A 24,723-nucleotide genomic window follows, 5' to 3' on the forward strand; every position below is an offset into this window, starting at 1 on the left:
GATGAAAGCAGTTACACAATCTCACCCATTAACTTGGTGTGGCGCTGGGACTGACCGGCTGAAAAGACACAGCCAACTCTAAGGCAGATGGCGGTTGTGTTGTAGGCTTTTTTTTTTTCTTCTCCTCCCCGGGCATTCCTTCTCCCCTTCTCTCCGAAAGGATTCTCTTGATATCCATGTCAAGGAACCTGGCATTAGGAGGCAACTTTGTTCAAAACAGCAGTGAACTGCCAAGAGAGCAGGGTGGGGCCCCGTGGTGAGGCTGTAACCTGACCCTGGACAACAATGGATCCCCTGGTTGCTCAGGGACATACTGGCAGCTTGGCCGGCTCACATGGAGCTCTGCACTGGCTGGCCAGTTGGGTGTGGGAAGCAGGGCGGGATTCCCAACTGTCTCCGGCTGGATCTCACTTGAAATTTGCCGTAGACAGAATTTGATTTTGGTATTAAAACAATATTGTTTGATTGGTTATTCTAATTAAAAGAAATGGCACTGGAACTGTTAAATGTTTTATTGTTCACTTAAACCTTTTAAAACAACTAATTAAACTAATGGCTTAAAGGGGGGGCGGGCGGGGGGGATTGGTCCAACTAACACAGGACTTTCAACCAGGTGACCTGTATTTGTGTCCCAAGGAGTTGTTGAGTTATTTTGGTGATGACGTGTTTTCTGTACTTTTGTAACGTGCACGTTTTAATCAGTTTACGTGCTCATTTGAAGCCCAACCATGATGTTTTTCCTGAAGTTAACTTAGTGGGTTTTTGCCCGAACCTAAGAAAGTGTTTTTGTGGGATTTCACGATGTAAACCTTGTGTTTAATGTGACCGTATATCATAGTTTGACGTGTTGGGCTACCGAGTGCGTTCAAAAGGGACACCAAGGGATCTAACCAAGTACCAGTATGTGCCAAGTTGGGATGAGAACATGTTGATATTACGTGTCAACAAATCTTCCATAACTTTGGAATTTTATGACGAATAGAGCAGCAGTACTCTCAAGTAATAAACCTCAAATACTGAGCTACAAGACATTATTGAGTTCGGGCACTACAAGGACAAATATTTAAATTTCTCCGCTCTTGTGCCTACTATATGCCAGAACTGAAGACAATAAAAGAGAACTGCACTGATTTAGCTTTGTCAGTTTAAAAAATAAAGTCCAAAATCGATGCAGCATAGATATCACCTTTTTTATTTCACGCATTCCTCTTTCTTATCAAAACACGGCACCTACATCACCTGTATATATGTATATATATATATATATATATGTATATGTATATATATGTATATATATATATATGCAGTAGTGCTCTCCAAAACCTGTAGAAAGACTTCACGTGTAAATTCAGCTCAGCTCTACCTTAAATTTGGAAAGGCAGTGTCTGTATTTGCGTCACATTAACTTAAAAAAAAAAATCTCTTTTGCAGACAAACTGAAAAATCTATAGGGCCAATGAAAAACAAATGGCCTTTATGGTGTATCATATTTCCTCTTAGATCACAACCATTTACTTTTACATTTATTGGCCTGCTTACTCCATTTGAGATAATATAATACAATGTAATCATTACATCTATTAAACTGAATTTTACTAAATGTATAAATGCAACATCAGGCTGAATAAAATAAATGTGTTCTCTATAAAACTCAATGCCCTCATGAAAAACACACAGCGGTGCTGTATTTATGCCACTCTCACTCTATAGCAGCTTGATAATGCTGCTGTTGTATGAATGTAACTTAATGAAAGCAGAAAATGTTGATTATGATCATGCTGTAGAATGATATTGATATATTATTTTATCAGCCATTGATGGATCATCTTCTGGCATTTCAACAAGAATATAAGGAGAACTGATGCTTCTGCTGAAATAGGAATATGTGTTGTAAATATAAAAGCACTCAAAGAAGTGGCTCTCAGCTTTCAAGAAAATGTGTTTTCAATACTATGGACCATAATGTGTGATGTTCTGCCATCACTCTATATCGTCAAGCTAAAGGCAACACATAGAGAAAGAGTATCTCAAAAAAAACAATAGGTTTATTACTTTGTCAGTACACAAAGGAGAAACACATAAAAAGTCGTTATATACTGCAGCTTCTGTTCTCAATTGCAGTGTATACAATGTTTTTTTTCTCGAGCTGGCATTGAGATGCAGGAGTGGACAAAAAAAGAAAACACCTGCCAATATAAGAGAGTAATGAAGAGAATGGCCATTCTGCATTCAGAATCTTAGGTTCAAATATGTTCATACCTGGAAGGTGTCCAAAGTGTTCATAGAAGCACTTTTGAATGCATTTAGTGGTTTGGGGATATAATCATTTTGACATGTGGAAACATTTATTTGTACCACAGGGTGTACTTGGCCATGTAAAATTACCTCATACTGTCAGGCCATAATGTATCTATGGAGAGCAATCAACAGACCCAATGTTTCCCACTACATAGCCATACCCATACCATTACAGATCCCCCATGTTAGTTGCATCTTCGTGCATGGGCCATAAGCCGTTTGGATATGAATGGGAGCCTTGTTATAAATATCAGCTTTGTAGAACTCACAACAGTGAGGGGTTGATTCAATTCATCTGAAAGAAAATTTAATAAATGGACGCTTAAGTTCCTTAGGTTAGATTTACATTTAACTCATGTGGTGTTTGAGAAATAAAATATTGATTTTTTTTTTCCCCCTCCAAAGTAATGGCCTGCACCATGGTACGCACCTACTGTGTTAGGCAAACATAATGTGTTCACCGAAATTAGTAACATAGTAAAAAATGGTAAAGTGTACCCTTTAACTACTTATCTCAGAACCTGTGTGAGCTACAAATGCTATTTGTGATATTATATGGTTTGCGTGACAATATTACAATAGAAAGCATTGATGAAACAGCTGTGAAATGATGGCCACATCATCAATTTCCATTTTTCTGTCCAAGTCCGAACGGCAGAGAAGCCCAAAGACATAAAGCCTTCATCTCTCCGTTGATTCATTCAATCTTATTTCAGAGCAGTTGATACAATCTGATGGAATAGTCTGCTCTAAATACTGAGCTGTGGAGCTGCTCTCCAGCTGTTGCTTATCCCAAGGTAATAAAAATGGGACAAATCAGCCCATAATCCCTCCTCAGTCCCTCTATTGTTCTTAGAATGATGCTATGCTCAAAAATGGGACCTTCTTAGTATTCCGAGTAACATCAGCATCTGCTGATTTCTCCTCTTTGTCATGTTTTGTGAGGCTTTCTATCACCTTTTGTGGACAGCTTCAGTCGTTTAAGAGATTGAAAATGATTTCATTTTTATATGAATTTGTGACTCTGTATCCGTGTGGTTTTGTCTTTATAAAACACAACAGAATGTTTTGCTGTTTTGCATAAATGAACAAATGTGTCTTCTTTATTACATTTTTGAGACTATTAGTTTTTGCAGTACTTCAGTGGCATATTTCATGTAGACTTGAAGGATCATAATGGTTTATTAGAATTTCAGCTTTTATCTTACCATCTCACCACTCCCGCATATTATTATTATTTTTTATTTTTTTATTATCCTAATTGAAATTACAGACAGTGAAAAAACATGTGTCCCTCCAGTGGAAAAGTTCCGATAACGTGCTTCACTTTGTCACAAATTCTTAGAAATACAACTTAAAGAGCTTCTATGAATCTAGCAGATCAGAAGGCTGTATTTTGAACACATGATCATTTAAAAGCGTTGTATGTTTTGCCTGCCATTGTCTTACTTGTTATGTGGAAAACGTGCATCTTACATCCTGCACTTGATTATTATTTGCTCACAGCAGGAATTGCCATTGGTAATCATCTTAGATCATCACCAAGCTCATTTTTATGGAAGGATATGTTCGCTACCCGAAATATTGAAGCATTACGGAAAAGTATTATTCCTGCTTTGTAATAGCTCTGTACATATGAGTCTCCATAGCAAAGTAAATACCCCTTTACGTGCACTGTAAATGGCTCCTATGAATATTTTAACATAAATTACTTTTATTTTCAATCCCACTCCCTTAATTAGACATGTATTCTGCTGTGTACTCATTGGGAAATACTGCATGTCCTCATGAGTTTTTCTCTTTATTTTTCTTTGCAGGTTTCCCTGATTTTCCAGGGAGTGCTCCCTTTTTTCAGTGATGGAGGTATTGCAGTGTGACGGCTGTGACTTCCGTGCCGAGTCATATGATGACTTGAAGACCCACATTCAGGAAGTGCACACGGTTTTCCTGCAGCCTGCAGATGCAGATGAGTCTGACTCTCTGAAAGATGAGGACGAAGATGAGGAGGAAGCGGAGGAATACGATGACACGGATGACCGGGATTATTCAACTCCTAAAGCTGGAATAAGTATGTCCACCACATCAAATCGGATGTTACAGTTTAATTTGTGGAGGATTATTTCTGTTTGTTTCATATAACTCTTCATAGTAGGATGATTTTATGTTTTATTGAGGAGCATAACATGTATGAGTTGATGCTGGTTTTACTGACTGAAACAACAGAATGTTAAAATAATAACAAAATGTTACTCATTTACTTTCCATCAGACATCTCACCTACTTTCTCATCTATTTTAGGCCCCAATACTACTGACAATTCCAAGCAAACACCACAAAAGCAGACAGCTGAAAGCCTCCTGCCGTTTTACCAGTGCAAGTTCTGTGTCCGTTACTTCAGATCGAAGTCATTCTTAAGAAACCACACCAAAAAAGTGCATGATGCTGAGGAGGAAGATTCTGATGCAAGTATCTCCTCGCAGAGCGCCGAGCAGCCCAGCTACACCATTATTATGCACAGTGACAATTCAAAAGTGTATTCCTGTCAGTATTGCACGTACAAGTCTCCACGCAAAGCAAGAATATTGAAACACCAACTAATGTATCACAGTAAGGTTCCCGCAGAGAGCGCTGGAGATCCTTCAGAATACGATGAGACCGGAGAGGAATCGGACTCAGCCGGTGGACTCATGAAGGGAACATTTGCCTGTGAATGGTGTGACTATCAGACTGACCAGAAGGACAGCTGGACTAATCACGTAGTGAAGGAACACAGTGACAAGGTCAAGATAGTTTCCTGCATTGAGGAGCTGGAAGGAGAGGCAAATGCAAGCTCACCCAAACCAGATTCTCCCTCCTCTTCCCGAAGCCAGAATAGATCAAAGATGGGTTTCACTGAGGTTCAAGGAAAGGAAGAGCCAGAAGGAAAAACAGTAGAAAACACGTCCGAGGAGTCAGTCCCAGACATGACGTCCTTTCAGTATGCAGTAACACCCAACAGCACAGGTTCCTCCATTTTGTCCAAGAGGTTTGCGTCATCTGACGTCTCCAAAAGTGTCGTAGAGGCGGATGCCAACTTACTCAATGAAGAAGACTCTAAGAGCAGCTTAGAGAATGATGATGAAGAAGACTTGGGCGATATAGATGATCCCAGCTATACTGGGACCCTGTCAGCAGATGCAAAGCAGCTTTTAACTGATGAGGACAATAAATTACTGGAGACTAAAGGAATACCATTTAGAAAGTACATGAACCGTTTTCAGTGCCCTTTCTGCTCCTTCCTCACCATGCACAGGCGAAGCATCTCCCGGCACATTGAAAACATTCACCTTTCTGGTAAAACTACAGTGTATAAATGTGATGAATGCCCGTTTATTTGCACCAGCCCTCTTAAACTAGGCACGCACAAACAGAGCCACATATCTTCAGATTTAGACACCATGGACCTAACAAGTGATAGTCTAGACTCTCACAATGACAATGCTGCAGAGCCAGTTAATGTAAGTTCCAAAGTCAATGGAAAAAAGATAACCAGCACACCGAACGACCAGCAAAACCCTCATCGCTGCACACTTTGCAGCTTCTCTACCACCACTCTGAAAGGTCTGAGGGTTCACCAGCAGCATAAGCATTCCTACTGTGATGACCTAGATCCCACTGTCTTTGAAAGCCAGCAGACTGACCAGCCGGACTCTGAAGCGGACGCTTCTCCAATCTTTCTACAAAAAACCCAGACCTCGATTTTAGGACTTGCCACCAAAAAGCCCTTAGTAACAGGGAAAAGAGCCAGGAAGTCCATTAATGACTTGCCTTTGGATTTGTCCTCGGTTAAGAAGAGAACTAGAATTGATGAAATTGCCAGTAACCTTCAAAGTAAGATAAGCCAAAGCCAACAGGACATGATCATAAACCTAGATGACATGGATGATGTAGATGCAGGAGAAAATCACACCAGTGCTGATAAAGAGGGTAGAAACCATGACAATAAAAACCCTGTCTTCACTTATAACACACAACAGCTTCATGCAAGTGATTCAATGATCTCTAACAAGGAAGGCCGAATAGGGAAAAGAAAAAGCAACCCTAAGTCAAAACCTAGAAACATTCCTATATCAATGACTCTCTCAGATGATAGCGAAAACATCTCTGCTGACCCCAGTGACGGTGCTATCCAAGAGAATGCTGATTATTCAGAGGATCCAGGAACTACACGATTCTACTGCAAACACTGTGATTACCACAACAAATCAGCTCGTAGCGTCAGCACCCATTACCAGAGGATGCACCCTTACATCAAGTTCAGCTTTAAGTACATCCTGGACTCCGAGGACCAGAGTGCGGTCTTCCGCTGCTTAGAGTGTTACATTGAATACACAAATTACAATGATTTGCATCAACACTACATGGATCACCACCCTGAAGCAAGCAATGTGCTCAACTTCAACCAACCAGATCTGGTGTACATGTGCCGCTTTTGTTCATACACAAGCCCCAATGTCAGGAGCCTAATGCCCCACTACCAAAGAATGCACCCAACAGTGAAAATCAACAATGCAATGATCTTCTCCAGCTATGTAGTGGAGCAGTCCCACAAAACGGGTGAATCGCAAACCCTGAGGGAAATATTAAACTCTGGCCCCAAGAATTTGAACTCAGCCACGTCAACCCCAAGGTCCTCCTCCAGCCCAGTGCCGAAAACGGTCTCCAAGACCCCTGAAGCCAGTGCTGAGGCAGACCCTCTCAAAGAACCTATGGGTAGCAATGTTGTTGTGTATGATTGCGATGTGTGTTCTTTTGCTAGCCCCAACATGCACTCTGTGTTGGTCCACTATCAGAAGAAACATCCAGAGCAAAAGGCGTCTTATTTCCGTATACAGAAAACCATGAAGGTCATCTCGGTGGATCAATCGCAGCCTGTTGCAAACTCTTCGTATAATCTCAACATGGCTACGCCTCCAAAACAACCAAGCGCAGCACTGTATGGATCAGATGAAGAAATGTACTACTGTAAACATTGCGTGTACAGCAACAGATCTGTTGTTGGTGTGTTAGTCCATTATCAAAAGAGACACCCGGAAGTAAAAGTGACGGCAAAATATATCAAACATGGCGCTCCCACTCCCGGTTTGATGAAATTAATGGATGAATTGCAAATTGCGGCTCCCAAACAGTTTTTGAAGCAGTTTCAAAATAACGGTCACGATGGATCTAACAACACGAGCCCTAAACCTGGAGGTGGCGATAAAGGAGAGGATGAGCTGTTTTTTTGTCAGCACTGTGATTATGGCAATCGCACTGTAAAAGGAGTGCTTATTCATTACCAGAAGAAGCACAAGGAAACCAAGGCCAACGCTGACCTTGTACGTCGTCACACTGCAGTTGTCCGGAGTCAGCGCGAGCGTGCACAGATGGTTCAGTCGAGCAGTGTCTCTTCTGCCTTGATCCCAGCTCCTCCAGACCCTGAAAACACTACACCTTTGCGCTCACTGAAGTGCAGACACTGTTCATACATATCCCCCTACGTCTATGCCCTAAAGAAGCATCTGAAGAAAGAGCACCCCACTGTGAAAGCCACAGCCATGACCATTTTACACTGGGCTTACCAAGATGGCATTCTGGAGGCTGGCTACCACTGTGAGTGGTGTATTTACTCCCACTCTGAACCCCAAGGCCTGCTGCTCCATTACCAAAGACGTCACCCTGAACACAATGTTGATTACACATACATGGCCAGCAAGCTATGGGCTGGACCGGAGACTACTCAACAAGGGGGCAATATGGAAACTAAACATTACAAATGCAGAGACTGTGCCTTTGAGGCCTGTACAATATGGGACATCACTAGTCACTATCAGGTAGTGCACCCATGGGCCATTAAAGGGGATGAATCTGTGCTTTTGGATATTATCAAAGGAAATGGCCCACCTGAAAATATACACCAGGCGGTTGCCAAAGAACATGTGTCTTTCAATTGCCAATCTGTTGAAGATGATGGAGCACAGGTCATGGTCACCATACCTCAAGAAAGCAATCCCCATCCTACCCACCCACGTCTTTCCATCTCAAACAATCCCTATCAGTGCACTGTATGTCTGTCAGAGTACAACAGTCTCCATGGCCTCCTCACCCACTATGGAAAGAAGCACCCGGGTATGAAAGTAAAAGCTGCAGATTTTGCACAGGAGGCAGACATCAACCCCAGTTCTGTGTATAAATGTCGTCACTGTCCGTATGTAAACTCCCGAATCCACGGTGTCCTAACTCACTATCAGAAGAGACACCCATTAGTGAAAGTCACTGCAGAAGACTTTGCAGATGACATCGAGCAAATCCCTGACCCAAATGAAGGAGATGACAAGTGCAAAACTCAAAGGCAAGGCTACGGCGCATACAGATGCAAAATCTGCCCCTACACGCATGGGACACTGGAGAAACTCAAAATCCATTACGAGAAATATCACAATCAGTCGGCCTCTGAAATGTTCGCTCCCTCTCTGACATATTTCTCCACCGGTAAAGAATCAGAGCCAGTAGCTGAATGCAGTGCTGGTAATATATCAAGCTCAGCAAAAGTCATGGAGGTCAGTGAATTGGACCTTGCCCTCTCCCAGTTACCTATCAATAAGACTGAGAAACATGCTATATTCAATTGTCAGCTCTGCAAATACTTCTGCTCCACCAGGAAAGGCATCGCTCGTCACTACCGTATCAAGCACAACAACGTCCGTGCTCAGCCAGAGGGTAAAAACAATGTCTTCAAATGTGCTCTGTGTGCATACACAAACCCTATACGCAAAGGTCTGGCAGCGCACTACCAGAAGCGGCATGATATTGATGCCTATTACACCCATTGTCTGGCTGCTTCCAAGACTATGACCGAAACGCCTGCCAAAGTGATAGCACCCCCGCCGCCAGAAGGGGAAAATTCAGAAATGAGCGAAGACTTGCGTTTGGCTGTGGAGAGACGAAGGTGTTCTCTTTGCGCCTTCCAGGCCTTCAGCAGGAAGAGCATTGTGTCACACTACATCAAACGCCACCCAGGTGTCTTCCCCAAGAAGCAGCACGGTAGCAAGCTTGGTCGCTACTTTACCGTCGTCTATGCCAAAGAACCTGAAAAGATTGCTGTCAGTACAATGGCAGAGGATGACAAGGAAGTGTTGGAGGTTCAGCTTGAACCCGAGCCGGACAGAAAGGTCGAATGGCTGCCATTTAAGTGTCTAAAATGCTTCCAGTTGTCCTTCAGCACAGGCGAGCTGCTCTCTATGCACTACAACGATCACCACAGCAATGACTTGAAGAGAGACTTCGTGGTAGCGCCCGGACCTGAGGAGGAGGACTCCGAGTTGTACAAGTGTACTCACTGTGAGCTGAAGTTCCTGGCTCTCCCAATTCTGGCGAAACATCTGTTGAACCACAATGAGGAGTTTCAGAAGAGGGCCATGAGGCAGGAGAGGAGGAGGCAGCTGCTCAGCAAACAGAAAGCCGCAGAACTTCCAGAGACCAAACCTGAGAAGGTGAGCAGAGATACGAGTCTTGAAAGAATATGAAAGAATAAGACGGGCATTATTTAATTTTCCTTTTTACCATTAATATCTGACAGGATACAATAACTCTACTATAACTCTTCTGATGCTTTAAGATACTACAGCTGTCATGGTACAGCTGTTCTTTGAGTCCTTTGAGTAATGGGCTCCCATTGTTTTGGAAAACAGCTCTAAAGAGACATAAAGTCTCACTAAGAGTATTGTTAATTTATCTTAACAAGACTTTATAAGCCCAAAACGATTGCAATTGTACTCAAAGTAGTCATATTTTTCCAAACAGAATTAAAATAAACAATTACGTATGTCATCGGGAATATATAGCAGTGATCATAAGTGTGATTAGTTAGTTTCATGATGAAAAATACCATTCATCCTTAATGTTTATTTAAGAAGAGTGATTGTCTCTAACTTCATGGAGAAAGGGTAAAGCTCACAGAGAAGAAATAGCAGTATCTTCTGACTGTGGCAAAATAGATCAGTTGGTTTAGATTATAGACTGTTATTCTTCTTAAAAGGTTAAATAATATATAAATATAATATAATAAAAATCCTTTTAAAATATGTCAAAAGAAAATGAAAACTGAATAAAAAATGTTCTTTTTATCTTTTTTTCTATTTCTGTTAACAGGAAAACCCTGTAAATAACGCTCCCATAGGATTCAGGTGTAACTTCTGCATAGAGATGCACCCCACCCTCCGTGCCATCTGCAACCACCTGAGGAAGCACGTCCAGTACGGAGAGGTCAAAGAGGGACATGTCAAGGTAAATAGAGTTTCTTTTATGCTGTTATAGTGTCTTATTTAACTGGGGATTTGTTACATTAACTCTGAAATGTTTCCATGTCAACTGCACACATGTCTATGTTAAACATATTTTTATAAAATAAGAGGTTAATGTAAACAATAAATACACATTTCTATTTTATATTTATCTATGGCAAAATTAAAAATGGCATATGTTGGTTTGTGAAATGCATCAAAGGAATACTTTCTTGCCGAGAGTTGGATGAGAAGATTCTTCATATCCGTTACATCAATATAAAGCAACAGCCAGCAGCTGGGTAGCTTAGCTTAGCATACAGCTGTAGTTTCATATTTGGTGTACACATTTTAAAGTAGTATCAATCTCGGTATCTCTGCAAGAAAGTGAATAAACGTATTTCCCAAAATGGCAATTAATCATGCAGCTACTACTTCACAGATCACGCAAATGTATAGTATGCTTTATTTACTTACATCAATGTAATATTTTACTTACAATACTCATTTTCCTCTGCAGCGATCTGTTTTACTGGACTTGGATTCTGTTTTTGTTTATAACTGATAGTGGCTTCTGGGTAGACAGTCTGTCAGCTTCCTCCAGAGAAAACAAGCAAAGCTGCCCCATTGCAGCGGAAGGGGGTGGAGGTTGGGGGTACAGAGTGGTGCGCCATAACTTGTAGGGCAGCGGCGGGTAACCATTCATACATTAGTATTCCACTGAGCCTGCCAGTGAGGGGAACAGGCCTAAGGATCCAACGCCTCACCCAAACGGAGACCTGGTTCGTCCGTCAGACACTCGGTCTGTCTTTTATGTATTTAAGATGTACTGCATACTTCGGCAACTGAGGTCTACAAAAAAATTGGGTATTTCTGTTGCCACGTTGACTTTTAGGTATGTTCACTATATAGGCTCAAATGTTAGCCTTTGAAGCTAATGGCACATGCCAGGGTTATGGGTTAATTAACTGCAAGCATTCATGGCCTATAACACCTCTAGCAGATGGAATTTATTGTATGTTTTACACATTGCAGAAGGTAAAAATAAACGTTGCTTTTTATAGTATCTTGAATACAGTTTCAACTCTAGAACTGCAATGGTTCTAATAGAGGTGGATGGAAAAAAAAAAAAACAGGCTGACAGTGCAGTCAGGGCAGACTGGATGGCAAGGTTGGGTCTGTGGATGCCACATCTTATTTATGGCTGCATAAAGTGCAGGGTCAGGTCCTTCCACAGAAAGAACGAGCTTCCTCGAGGCAATAAAAAAGTCATGGTGATTTTCTGTCTGCTTGTGATGACTACAGAAACCAGCCAGCACTCCAGTAGACGACGGAAGAGGAAACAGATGAAGGAGTTTTGTTTTGCAGTTGGTTGACGTGCGAATGTGCAAGGTCTTTTGTTTTAGGTGTTTGACTAGTTTTTTATCCTCCCATTTCTTTCCAGGCATCAACAGCAACTAGTAACAATGAATCATTATGAATGAATCATAGGACTATATATAGTGTGATTCACTTTGTTAAGAAGAATTGAATTGCATTTATTTCTTAGAGTTATATGGTTGAGATATATATTTTAAAAAAGAAGGTAGGAGAGTTGGGAATGATGTGTAATAAAGCTCCTGGACCGATTCGAGGGGTAGGACTCAAATTTTCATGTCACATTCCATTTAGATGGTGCAATCAACTCAATATCAACTAAGTGGTGTGTCAGTAAATACCGGCAGACTACAGAGTGTCAGGTCAGGGTTGGAGTTGGCCCAAGGTTTCTATTAAGGCTTGCCTACGCTGGACTTGACAGTCATGTTTTTTCAGTCATTCGTTCTTGGACCAGAAACACTTTCATTAGCAGGCTCTGACTGCAGCTTAAAGTATTTTGGACAGATGTTTGGCTGTTTCAGGAAAATGATTTAAATAGAAAGCCTTCCAGGTCAATGATATACCCACATGTTGATCTTCAGCACAAATGGATCCAATTGACAATACAGAGGATGACTGAGAGAGCTGTAACTAACTGAAAATGATTGCGCTGATACAGCGCAGAGCAGAACCAGAGGTGTTAGACAGATGCTTAACTGTTGCTTATGTGCTGTTAACATGATTTGCCTGATTTAGGAAAAACACTTAGAGGCACCAGACTTTAAGTGATACTTCATTGAACAGCCATTTTTTGTCATCTGGTAGCTGATTGAGTATCAACATTGGACTATCCAAATAAAATTGTTACCCTTCATCTTTCTCCTTATATTGCAGGGTTGCGCATCTGCATAACAAAAAGACTGTGACAGACTAAATGAACAGCTACTGAACATCTGAGACTTCTCCTCTTTGTTTTGCAGCAGGAAGTCAGCGAAGTCCCCCTGACCCTGCCTTCAGAGACCCTGACTAATGGCGACCTCGAGGGGGATGAAGCAGCTGAAACCGACGGCCTCGAGAGACCCGCGGAGACAATGATGGGTCCACCCATGGTCTCCACAGCTTCAGCTGGTGGTGCTGTTGCCGCAGAGACACTGGAACCAGAAACTACTGTTATTGAAGGAAGGGGAGCGGCCCTTGTGGCTGCAGCGAGGGCCGTGGTGTCAGAGGGCGAACTGAAGCAGCGATTAGCAGCGGGGGGTCACCCGTGTGTCCAGTGCGACAGAGTCTTCATGTCCATGCAGGGACTGAGGTCCCATGAGAGGAGCCACTCAGCCATGGCGCTGTTCAGCCGAGAAGACAAATACAGCTGCCAGTACTGCCAGTTCGTCTCACCCTTCAGACACAAGTAAGTAAGAGGAGCAGAGTCTAAGAGTCTTCACTGTTTCTACAGTGGAGTCCCCAGAGTAAATTCGACACATATTTCTAGTATGTAATTTGTGTGATGTGTTGATCTATTTATCCTCTGTTGAACATTGATCTATTCTGACTGTCCAGTTCCTTTCATTTGTTCTTTTCAGTAAGCTTAGTTCAAGATTTTAGTCCTTGCTGATTTGGTAACAAGAAGTTCTTTCAATAGTACGGGGACTACTTTTCAAGGAACAAAAAAGGTTGTTGTCTGTGTTCCCATTGCGGTTGTAAGACTTGCAAAGATTAAGCAAATTAGTCCGGTGACGTATGAAAAAGCAACATGACATGGGACGAGGGCTGCTGGTAGTCGGAAAACACTCTCTGCAGTCTGCAGCTCAGTGTGGCTGCATAAGAAACACGTTGAAAAGAGATTAACTTTACTGCTGCATCATATTTACTTATGCACATGGTACTGAATGAAATGCACAGGAGGAAAATGAAACTAAGGGCATCTTGGATTAGCAGTCATTTAACACGGTTGCGATATGGATATGGCAAACATGTCGCTAGATTACATGCATGCATCATTTCTTCTGAATCCCTCATGCATGTGAAGGCAATTTAAATCCAGTGCAGGAATGGCGGACTCCGCCACAAACAACTATATTGTTAGGTCATTATGGAACATATACTATAACTGCATCAATAGAACACTATAGCCCCAGTAGGAGGACATTTTAAACTCCATCCCTTCTATACCTTACCAGCTGTTCTACAAATCAACTGGATGTTAAACTCATTTTGTACAGAGCACTATTTTACACCTTATTCAGTTTACCCTTCACGATCTCTTTGAATCCTCAATCTTTTCTAAGATGTCCTGCCTCCTTGGAGAGTAAGACAAACATTACAGCGAGACAGACATTTTGGTAGTGTGATTTGTTTTATCCATCACAGAGCGAGAGGGGAAGAGAGAGGCCTCATCTCCTCTGAGCTCCCAGGTGTAATCCCTCTGTACTGTATGTGCCCTGACCCAGAAAGAAGCCAAATTCCCATGCCACCTAGGAGGCTGGCATTAAAAACACAGCCGTTGTCCCCACAGGCGCTCCCACCAAGGGATTGTGGGAAGATGAGTCCACCCCACGGCTCCTTGTTCTGTAGTCATTGGAAATGTGTGGCTGTTGTTTGTGAGGTAAACAGAATTGAGCACTTTAGATGCTGCTGAAGAAGAAAAAACAACGCAGTTGAAATCATCAAAGTGGATGCTGTTGAGTAGAGCTCTCTCGCTTTCTTTCCTGTACTCTATTCTTGTCACTTTCTCTCCTGATCTGCTATCCTTTTGTCCTCGTTCCATCAATTTTTTCATCTTTTATCCTCTTATCTCATATCCTCTCCTCTGTTTTTTTTTGGTGTTGTATATTTTGTCTCATCGACAGTCTGGACAGACATGTGCAGTCTCACCACGGGCACCACAAGCCCTTCAAGTGCAAACTCTGCCCCTTTAAATCTGCCTACGTGAGTCGCTTGAAGAGCCACCTGCATAAGGCACACACAGGTAAAAACCAATAAAACACACACACATCAAATCCCATTTTACAGCTGTATCCATGACTAACAAGGTATTCCCGGGTCAGAATAGCAGCCTCCTGTTTATCATCTTCCACATAAAGATGCTGTGCATGATTTAGCTCATCCTGCACAGTGTAACCAATGGACTAGCTGGAGGAGCAGCTTCACCGAGTACATTAGATACACCTAATTAAGCACATACAAAAGAATCATATTTGGATTTTTAGCACAAATAGCCCAGATGAATTTATTGTTAATATTGTTTATTTGGGAATATGGAGATGAAACCCTCAGCATGTGAATGCTGACAGGTGTCTTCAGTTAGATGCGGTTCTTTGCCTGTGATCAGGGTTTTTGTTGTTATTGAGGGAGCCAGACAGCAAAGTCATAGACATTCAAGCAAATGTAAAAAAAAAAGCTCCACTTCAGAAATCAATACATGAGCAAAAGAAACTATCTCAAAAGTGGCCAACTAGAAAGGCCAATTATCAAAAAGCTTTAGAGTGCTCCTAACTGTCTGATTGGAAAGAACAACAAAAAGGAAAAACAGTTAGCCTGACAGCTGCTGTGGATAATTGGCACAAACCAATTTTGAGTTGCGATTACATTTGAAAAGTAGAGTTTGGTGATGTCGTTGATTTTTTTTAATATTTTGTGGCTCAGTTCCTCTCATTTGTGTCCTTGCTTTCAGTCCAAAAAGCTTAAGATACTTTGTATTGATACACCCACAGTACAACTCGTTCTCACTCCCCGTGCGTCAAATACCGCGGCTTGGTCAGTGCTCCTCCGTGTCTGACACCGACGCATGTGGGCACCCTTGTGCGTGAATGTGACGCACTGGGCTTGCCACTAACTTTTTGGTTGGGGGGGGAGGGTTCAAACAAACACAGAACTTTCTTCCAGGGGACCGCTGTTCATGTCCCGTGCAAAACTAAAAGTGAAATTTGACATTTTGTCACATGAGTTGGTAGTCGTGTCACTCGTTAGTCACGCGAGTCCTTCGTCACTCGGTTGTGATGAAAGTTTTTATTTAGTGACGTTCTATTCTTAAACCTAACTAAGTGGTTTTGTTGCTTGAGCCTCACTTCCTGTGAAAATGTGGGTTTATTTTGAAAAGACACTATGCATGCAACAAGCGTATATTGACGTATATATTCCTGACAAATCCAAAACTAATGTTAGAGCGGTACGTGGAGCGTCATAGTTTGAAATTTGGAAGCACTGACCAAGCTGCGTTATTTGACGGATTGGGGTGAGAATGCATTGAACATTCCAGAGCTATTTTATTCCAAACATGTTTTTAACAGAAATAGTTCTATCAGGAAGTAGTTTTTCTTATTAAACCACTTCTGGTAAGATTATGTTACTCTCCTCAGGATGCTGCTTGCATTAGGTTGTTAAGCAAATATATTCAACAGCTACAGGAAGAAAGATGCTATAAATCCCCCATGGGTACATTCAAAACTCTACCAAAGCTGCCAGAAACGCACACAGTAGCCAGCGCGGCATCAGTACAGTCATATATTGTAACGGCATAAATCACAGAAAGTGTTTAGTATATATGACTGTAATTTGTGAGTGAGATTAGCTGTTGGCATTATATGAAATACTGTTCTTTATGGATGGCTCATCAACCTGCACAAAGCTTGCCAATTATGGAAAAGTGCCTCAATAACATTCAGACTCGCCTCCCTGTGGCAGTGTGAGACTAGAGTATATCCATGTTTACATGCAAGGCTTAGTCAACTAGAATAATAGTTGTTTGACAGTGTAGTAGAATGTAGATCATGTTTATGTGCGATACCTTGAGACATTTCTAATAAACATTGCAGCTCGATATTTTTTTCCAGCGAAATTACGCTTATTGGTCCAAGAGGAGTCCTAAAAGTGACATATATGTTACAGATTGGCTTAGAGGGGAATAGCTTTGTTTGTGGTGGAGGATGTGTTTATTGTCACTATGTTTTTTTCGTTTTTATTAAGGATCTTGAAACCATTTACAGGTCTTTTCAGATTCTCAACTAATACTGCCTTTGTACAGTACATTTCCTTTAGCAGCCATGTTGTTGACTTGTGTTTCTTGATTCCCCTCCAGGTGAGCAGTACACATACAAGTGCTTGTCTTGCCCCTTCTCCTCTATGACCATCAGCCAGCTGAAGGAGCACTCTCTGAGAGACCACGGAGAGGCCCTGACCCTCCCCAAACTCCGGGCTGCGACCCAGGCTGCTCATGGCGCCCTCAGGCCCTCGCGGCTGGCCAGTAATGCAGAGCTGAATCCCTTGGCCCTGGATGGTATGAGATCCTGCATTATGTCATTTTAGTAGATGTATGATCATATGATGGGCTTGTCAGGCCAGATCTGGAAAATCTCAATTGAGCATCAAAGCAGAATTCATTGTAATACAGAAGAGAGTTTCTCTACTTTGGAGCCAAGACTCTGTGTGGTGCTTAAATCATCTTATCTACTATTAGAAAATATCCCAAAATAGTTATGGTTTCCCACAGCCCAGAAAAAGTATTTAAATACCTTGTTTAATTTGCCATCATCATTATATATATATCCTCACATTTGACAAGTTGAAACCAGCAAATGTTTAAAAAACGACAATACAGTAGATGCTGATTCATTTTACTGTCGATTAATTGACTAATCATTTCAGATCTAGCACATACAGTACATGTTTACAGCCCAGGTGGGTTTTTCATACTATTAATTGTAACTCATTACATTTCCTATGAATATGGAAAAACAGCAGTTAGGGTCAATAATTAAGTGGCATAGCCTTTGGGAAAGTATTGTGTGCACGGGTTGAATAAATAATGTCAGAATTGACGAGTTTTACTGCCTAAGCCACCTTTAATGTTGATTCTGACACCTTTCTTTTACGGAATATGTTCTATCAAAGAGGCACCTTCACCGTAGGTTGGTGCAGAACCCATCTCCTTGATGTGATGCCATGTTTTTAGGTGCTTTAGTGGCCGTGCATTGCACAGCTTGCAGACTGTTCTTGGCAGCAGCTGTCACCTTGCTGCTGGAGCTGTGGAATCTTCCCTGGAGCTGAAGCAGGGCAGCATTCCTCAATGCACCAACCACCACTGTCAGCTGTGCCCTACCAAGACAAGTGAAACATTGAGAAAGAGCAGAGCTGACATATTGAATGTCTCTCTACCGTGCCAAACAGGCTACCTTCAGTCAAATGTCTTCAATTCCGATATTTGAAGTGGAATAGAGGGTTTGTTTTGAAAGGATTAAGATTTGATTGGCGCTAAAACCATGAATGTATGACCCAGGTTCTTTGATCTCCAACCCCATCCTTACTTTTTTATGGTGCTTTAAGGTCAGCCTTTAAATTTATTTAAGCTGCTCTTCTCCTCCCCTGTCTCCTCCAACGTATTGCTCCTCTCATGTATGCGACGTAATAGACAGCTCTGGCCCTTAATCCTTTCAACAAGACACATCACCACCTTATGACAGAATTCTCTCTCCATCTGCTATCTCATCTCCTTACATCTCCACAATGCAGAGAGGATATTAAAAACATGAATCAACTGTGGCATTGTTTGATTTGTGTGAATTCCTTTGTCTCCTCTGCAAAAGTGAGAAACTGGATCTCAAGCATTTTATAAAGTAAAAGTTGTTTTTTTTTCCAATTCTTTTTTTTCTCTTCCATGCTCTCTCATATACTCTGAGTGCTGAATGAGGCATTTTTCACATGGATAGATATTCTATTAGTGTCACTGTGGTTTATTTATTGATGTGTTGGAGGCTCAAAGTAGGGCGAGAAGATGAGCTTGCTCACTGATATTATAGACTCTTGAGAAAGGGAATGAGGAGGGAAAGAGGTAGGGGACAAATGATGACAGTCATAGCAATACATCTGTATCTGTGAGGGGGAGGGGACATTTGAGTCGTGAGAGTCATATCTCCTTAAGAGAGCAAAAAATCAACCGCTGTCTACTGATAGTCTTTCATTAAATATGTATGTGTACGGACAGAAAATGTGCATTTTCTTTTTTAAAGAAATCATCAGACCGCTCTCATTAATAGAACAGATGAGGCAGATGAAAGAGAAGATACTTAAAGTAGGTTAAACTCCATCCTGCTGTGCAAAAATGTGCATTGGAATAACACGAGTCTTAGATGCACAGGGACTCTCGTGGATTGAAAAACTAGTGCCCAAATCCTAAAATATTATTTTCATTCCAGTGATACTTCCTGGCTAGGTCTTAAAATATAATCATGAAAAGAAGAACGTACAAATTTACTGGTAGCCTGTACACATGTTTGTGCAAGGCGAAAACATTTCTTCATCAGAAATATCTCCAGACACGAGGTGGAAGAAGTACACAGATCGTAAACTTTAGTCAAAGTACAATACAACAGTATTGTACTTCATTAGGAAGTTAAACTGCCTGCATTGAAAATGAAAAAAAATCAGAAGTACTGTGCCCCTGTGACTGATGTATAATTAAATGTGACATTAGATTGTTAATACTGCATCAATTTTAAATGACTATTTTATTGTTGTAGCTGGTGGAAGTGGAGCTGGTTTTTCTCCTTTATGTACAGTTGGGTAGTTCAGTCCAGCGCTTCCCAACCTACGGGTTGGATCCAAAGGATGAAAAGATAAATTTGAGGGGTCCTGAGTTGATTAATGGGTTACAAAAGTAGAAAGTTCAGCTTCATAAATCTGCATTAACTTCTGGGACTTTTCTCTAATCTCTAGAGTTTTACCTTAGTGGGCCTCGAACAGCCATTTAAATGAAACCATGTGATACGTTTAGAGGGAAATGTCTCTTTGGTGGAACTGCTAACAATTTATAAACATCTTAGAACATGGCAAGGAGCCCCAAGTAGATGCTGTTTGTTTATTAGAGGCCACAAGCCAAAAACGGTTGGAAACCACTGGTTTAATCTAAAGCAATGCATTGTATTTTAGAAGCTGTTCCATTTTCACTTGATTCCAAATTGTTTGTTCCAGACAACAAGTTTCTCTCATTTCTCTGTCCCTCTCTTAAGATCCATCGTACCTGGAGCCAGCTGATGTTCGTCAGCAGCTTAGTCATTACCAGCTGGCATCCCGCAGTCAGATGTCTTCTGGCTCAACAGTGGCTGACAATCGGCCAGACAGCGTCCTGACTTGTGAGTTTTGTGAGTTCAGCTCTGGATACATGCAGAGCCTGCGTCGGCACTACAGGGACCGACACGGTGGCAAGAAGCTCTTCAAGTGCAAAGACTGTTCCTTTTTCACCTGCTACAAGTAAGTAAAGACTTCAGCAGAGAAAGATAGGAACATGACTGATATGTTGTATACTATAGGCTGTTTATGTGAGTTTAGATGCTGCAGACTTTATGCAAAATGTATTAACTATGTACGTTTATTAATGTAAAATAACGGTAACATATGGATACATTTCCCTCAATAGTTAAATGATCCTTCTCTCTGTCTCTGAATCCATCTCAGGAATACCTTCACCATGCATGTGGAGGCCGGTCACAACAACAATGCACCTGACAACCTCCCTAAAGACCTGCGCTGCCCTCTCTGCCTCTACCACACCAAACACAAGAGCAATATGATTGACCACATTGTCCTGCACCGAGGTACACATCATGCAAAGTGGAACTGGGGACATGGAAAACTTTACTTTTAAAGGAGTAGTTCAACATTTTGGGGACTCATTAGCTGCAGTATTTTGCTTTCTTGCTGAGAGTTAGATGAAGAGATTGAGTTTAAAGACAGGAAATGGTATTGCTAGTATTCTTTTGGCCGAGTGCAGTAAGTTGTTGGGATCTTGTCTCCACCGCAAGGTTCCCAGGCAACCAGCAGAAACATTGTGGAGCTATTTGTTTACTGAATAATTAAAGCAGTTTGCTCTTTCACTCTTCCTCCACCAGAGGAGCGTGTGGCTCCACTGGAGGTCAGTCGCTCCAAGCTGTCGCGCCACCTGCAGGGCCTCGTGTTCCGTTGCCACAAATGCACCTTCACGTGCTCCAGTGACCAGAACCTGCAGCTGCACCTGCAGAAGCACGCCGAGATCAAACCCTACCAGTGCCAGCTCTGTTATTACGACAGCAGTCAACGGAGCCAGCTAGAGGAGCATCTACGCCTTGAGCACAAGGTCAGTGGGTGTCCATATACGATACACATGCTTTGAGTAGCTACATTTAAATTCATATACCTTACCTAACTGAATTCTACAATATATTTAGAGACTTTCTGGCTTATCTCCAGAGAGTCTTATCGAATGTGGTTTACTCATAAGAACATGTTTTTATAATCAGTCTGCTTAATGGCTGTAACATGGTATATTTACAGCTGATACACTCAACACAAGCTGTGCAATTCATTCAATATGGCCTTTGCTGGTTTTATGGGAAGGTGTAAGGCCTGTGCCAATCAACTGTCTATATTCCCACAGTGTTAGGATATCATGCAAAAAGAGACTAAATGACTTGTTTTCACATTTTGAAGTGATGGCGTGCAGCAGGTAGCATGAACCTGTTCAACCACTAATGTAAATACAGTAAGCTAATCCCTGCAGCAGTTTCAAACTAAAATCCATATCAGCCCACTTTGAATTTAGGCAAGAAAAAACATTGTCAATGATTCCATCGCAGCTTTCATTCATTGTGATGTCATTTCTTGAACATGTATAATAAAACTTTATTATAAGAGAAGTTATTATAAGATTCCAATAGCAGTGGGCCGTAAAGTCAATCAGGAGTGTGAAAGTGTGTCAAAGCTTTAGAATTCTTAAAAGTGAATATTAACATAAGAATATTCTTACCACATCCAGAAGGGAAAAGGTTTTGTCTCTCAGTCCGTCCTAATGGGGGTAATTTATGAGATGATGTGAGAAGGCAGATGGTATTTTACAAGTTTAGAGTACGTTAAACTAAAAGGGCACACGTCTATCGTTTTTCACTTCTTAACATGAATAAATCCTTAATTTCACCCAAAGCATGCTGGGATAAGGTCCATCCCTTGTGTTATCTGAAATAGGACTAATGGATGGATAGCCTAATTAACATGGTACATTTAAAGACAATAAAGAGAACACATGTCAAGAGGTTGCAAAATCAAGAAATTTGCTTTAGTTTAGTTTACACTAGGGACTGAGAAGAGAAGAACCGCAGTATCTTTTTACGTGCATATTATTATTACTATTATACCTTTCTCATTCAGTTCATCCTTTGAAAAATAATTGGTGCTACTTGAGATGTTATGTACTCTAGATCAAGGTCACAGTTACTACAAAGTTACTGCACATCAGACAGATACGTTGGATTAGAACCCAAAAATGAACGGATCACCCGCACTGTCAATCACTTGTGCTCACTTTATTTACCATCCTCAGACCTTCATCATATAAAATTAAAATAGACAAACAGCACCGGTACGTAAACAATACTGCTGGCACCCTCCTTCCCTGGTTAGGTTTACATATATGGAACCAATGCTGTTGTCTATATGAATTTATTATAATTGTAATGAAGGTATGTGGACCAGAAAATCATAAACAAAGTCAGTCCAAGTGATTGGCAGTGTGCAGGAGTTTTTGGTTCTTTCATGTGTTGCTGAAGGTCAAAAACAGTCCAGAAAGCAGTGAAGGCTAACGCAGAATCTTTTTTTTTTTTTTTTTTTTCAAGGTTATGTAAATATTTCCTTCAATCCGGGAAGAACTTTATTGTCAATTGATGAAATGCAGTTTAAAAGGAACAATAAGAGAGCAGGGCTCCTTCTGGGTGAGACAGAGAGCCTATTCATGGTAAGAGGAGTGAAAGAGCAGACATTGCCTCTGCTGGGAAGGATGCTGCAGTCCTCAGGGAGTGTGGGAGGAGGGAATTGCTCAGAAAGAGTGACATCATTTGCAACAGGATGCTTTATGCAATGAAATGAGATGGTTTTGTCACCAAAATATTTCATCTTCTTTGTTAATTGTTTTGCTCTTATGCTGCATTGCACAGTAAACAAATACACGTCTGGTCTGAGCGAAGTTAAGTTTTAATGTATTCACTTTTTAGTTGAAATTCACTTTGTTAAAAAAAAGGAAAAATGAAGACCTAAACACACATAAATGTAATTTATTGTGTCCGCCCTTTCACTTGTTGAAGAAAAAAGAACTCGTAAAAAAAGGGAGTTCTTTGAGATAAATACTTGTCAGAGCACTCCTCACCAAACTGATTAGACCTCCTGTTTCTGATCAGGTCATCCGGAACTTCGAGCTGATGGGCCGCGTCAACCTGGACCAGCTGGAGATGGTAAAAGAACAAGGGAGCAGCGCAGAGGAGGAAGAAGAAGAAAGAGAAATAATGGAGATGGTTGGAGATGGAAAAATAGCTGCACAGGAGGACGACGACGACGACGACGACGACGACGACGAAAGAATGGAGATTATGCAGAACATAGTGGAGGAACAGAGAGAGATAGATGATGAAGAGATAGAGGACCACTTCAAAGAGGAAGAGGAGGAGGAGGAAGAAGAAGATGAAGAGGAAGTCAGGGGGCTGGAGGAGGAGAAGCCCGGCCTACAAGGTAAATGCAGATGAAATAAACTTTGTTAAGTTAAATGATATCTACTCATATTCATCTTTACTCTAACAAGGTCCATATTCAAGGGACAATATAATTCTGACTGTCAAATACAACCACTAATGTTTGCTGAAAGAGCAAATATATACCTCACACCCAGCCAGCACAGACCAGAACGACTATTTAACCGCTGCAGCACATTTCTTTACAAAACCTCCTGGGATTACACTATGAATGAGTATCTGCTGAAAAGCCGTTTTCTGTCGTGTTCTCAGTAATTATACATAATATTGTGATCTGGGTGAAAAATCTCCTGTGTCTCATTTTAAGCCAAGTGAATGGGCCAATAAGTAAGAAAGCAATCACACTGCCAGAATACTGGAAGTCCCAGACTATACACTGCTTTTATAAATGTGTTTTAGCTCGCCTTTTTCTCATGAGCAGTCTTCTTCCAAAATAGCCACAGCCTTAGTCAAATCTGGTATCGGTTGACTGAAGGAAAAGTAGATTTCACACTAAAAGATATGCTGATCATCCCTGTTCTACAGAGGAGCTGTCACTTTGTGATGTATATCTACGTATGAAATACTGATCACCTGATAATAAACAAACTACAGCAACTAATATTTCAACTGGTTTCAAATATTGAAGCAAATATGAACACTTGTGCTCCTATTCTGAGACTGACCAATCGTTTGAACTCTATTTCCCAGAGGTCCTTGCATCTCCCAGCAGCAGCTGCAGCAGCAGCAGCTCTGCGCCCAGCAGCGCAGAGAAGCGGCTTCCCTGTGAGTTCTGTGGCCGCTGCTTCACCGACAGCCTCGAGTGGGAGCGGCACGTCCTTCGGCACGGCATGTTAGTATTTTTTTTAAACTATTTCTCAATCTCAATCTTCAATTATTCAAATAAAAACACAATATTGTATTTTCTAATCATTTAGATTGTGTGTTTTATGTGAATAACCACTACAGACGATGGTAACAAAGTAAAATAATAACATTTTGAATTGTTGATGGCGCACTGGTCTTCTGGATGGTTGGAATTAATGGCATATATCATTTTTTTTTGTATGTATTTTGTATAACGATACACACACAGACCTGTCAGAGGCGCACCTGTGCTACCACCAATGAAAATGTTAAATCAATGCCATATATGCATGGCATGGCTGTGGTCTTGTCTTATTGGTATATATCTGCATATTTAAAAATCGTATTTTTTCACATGTAAAAGGCGCTTATTTTTGATCTCTCCC

General features: G+C 41.3%; 1 protein-coding gene across 2 annotated transcripts in view; it reads left to right on the forward strand.

Moving 5' to 3' along the window:
- znf462 (zinc finger protein 462) overlaps window positions 1-24,723 on the forward strand; it is a 45,524-nt gene that overhangs the window by 16,728 nt on the left and 4,073 nt on the right. For both annotated transcript variants that reach the window (XM_076087164.1, XM_076087174.1), the window contains exons 2-12: window positions 4,116-4,366; window positions 4,597-9,809; window positions 10,468-10,602; window positions 12,935-13,359; window positions 14,798-14,916; window positions 17,026-17,223; window positions 19,952-20,192; window positions 20,397-20,536; window positions 20,831-21,054; window positions 23,144-23,471; window positions 24,182-24,323. In XM_076087164.1, the coding sequence (XP_075943279.1) occupies window positions 4,156-4,366; window positions 4,597-9,809; window positions 10,468-10,602; window positions 12,935-13,359; window positions 14,798-14,916; window positions 17,026-17,223; window positions 19,952-20,192; window positions 20,397-20,536; window positions 20,831-21,054; window positions 23,144-23,471; window positions 24,182-24,323 (7,376 nt within the window). In that variant the 5' untranslated portion in view covers window positions 4,116-4,155. The remainder of the gene's footprint in view (window positions 1-4,115; window positions 4,367-4,596; window positions 9,810-10,467; window positions 10,603-12,934; window positions 13,360-14,797; window positions 14,917-17,025; window positions 17,224-19,951; window positions 20,193-20,396; window positions 20,537-20,830; window positions 21,055-23,143; window positions 23,472-24,181; window positions 24,324-24,723) is intronic.

This window comes from Anarhichas minor, unplaced genomic scaffold (genome assembly GCF_050575085.1).
Source record: "Anarhichas minor isolate MPS153535 unplaced genomic scaffold, ASM5057508v1 ptg000002l, whole genome shotgun sequence".
Classification (NCBI taxonomy): Eukaryota; Metazoa; Chordata; class Actinopteri; order Perciformes; family Anarhichadidae; genus Anarhichas; species Anarhichas minor.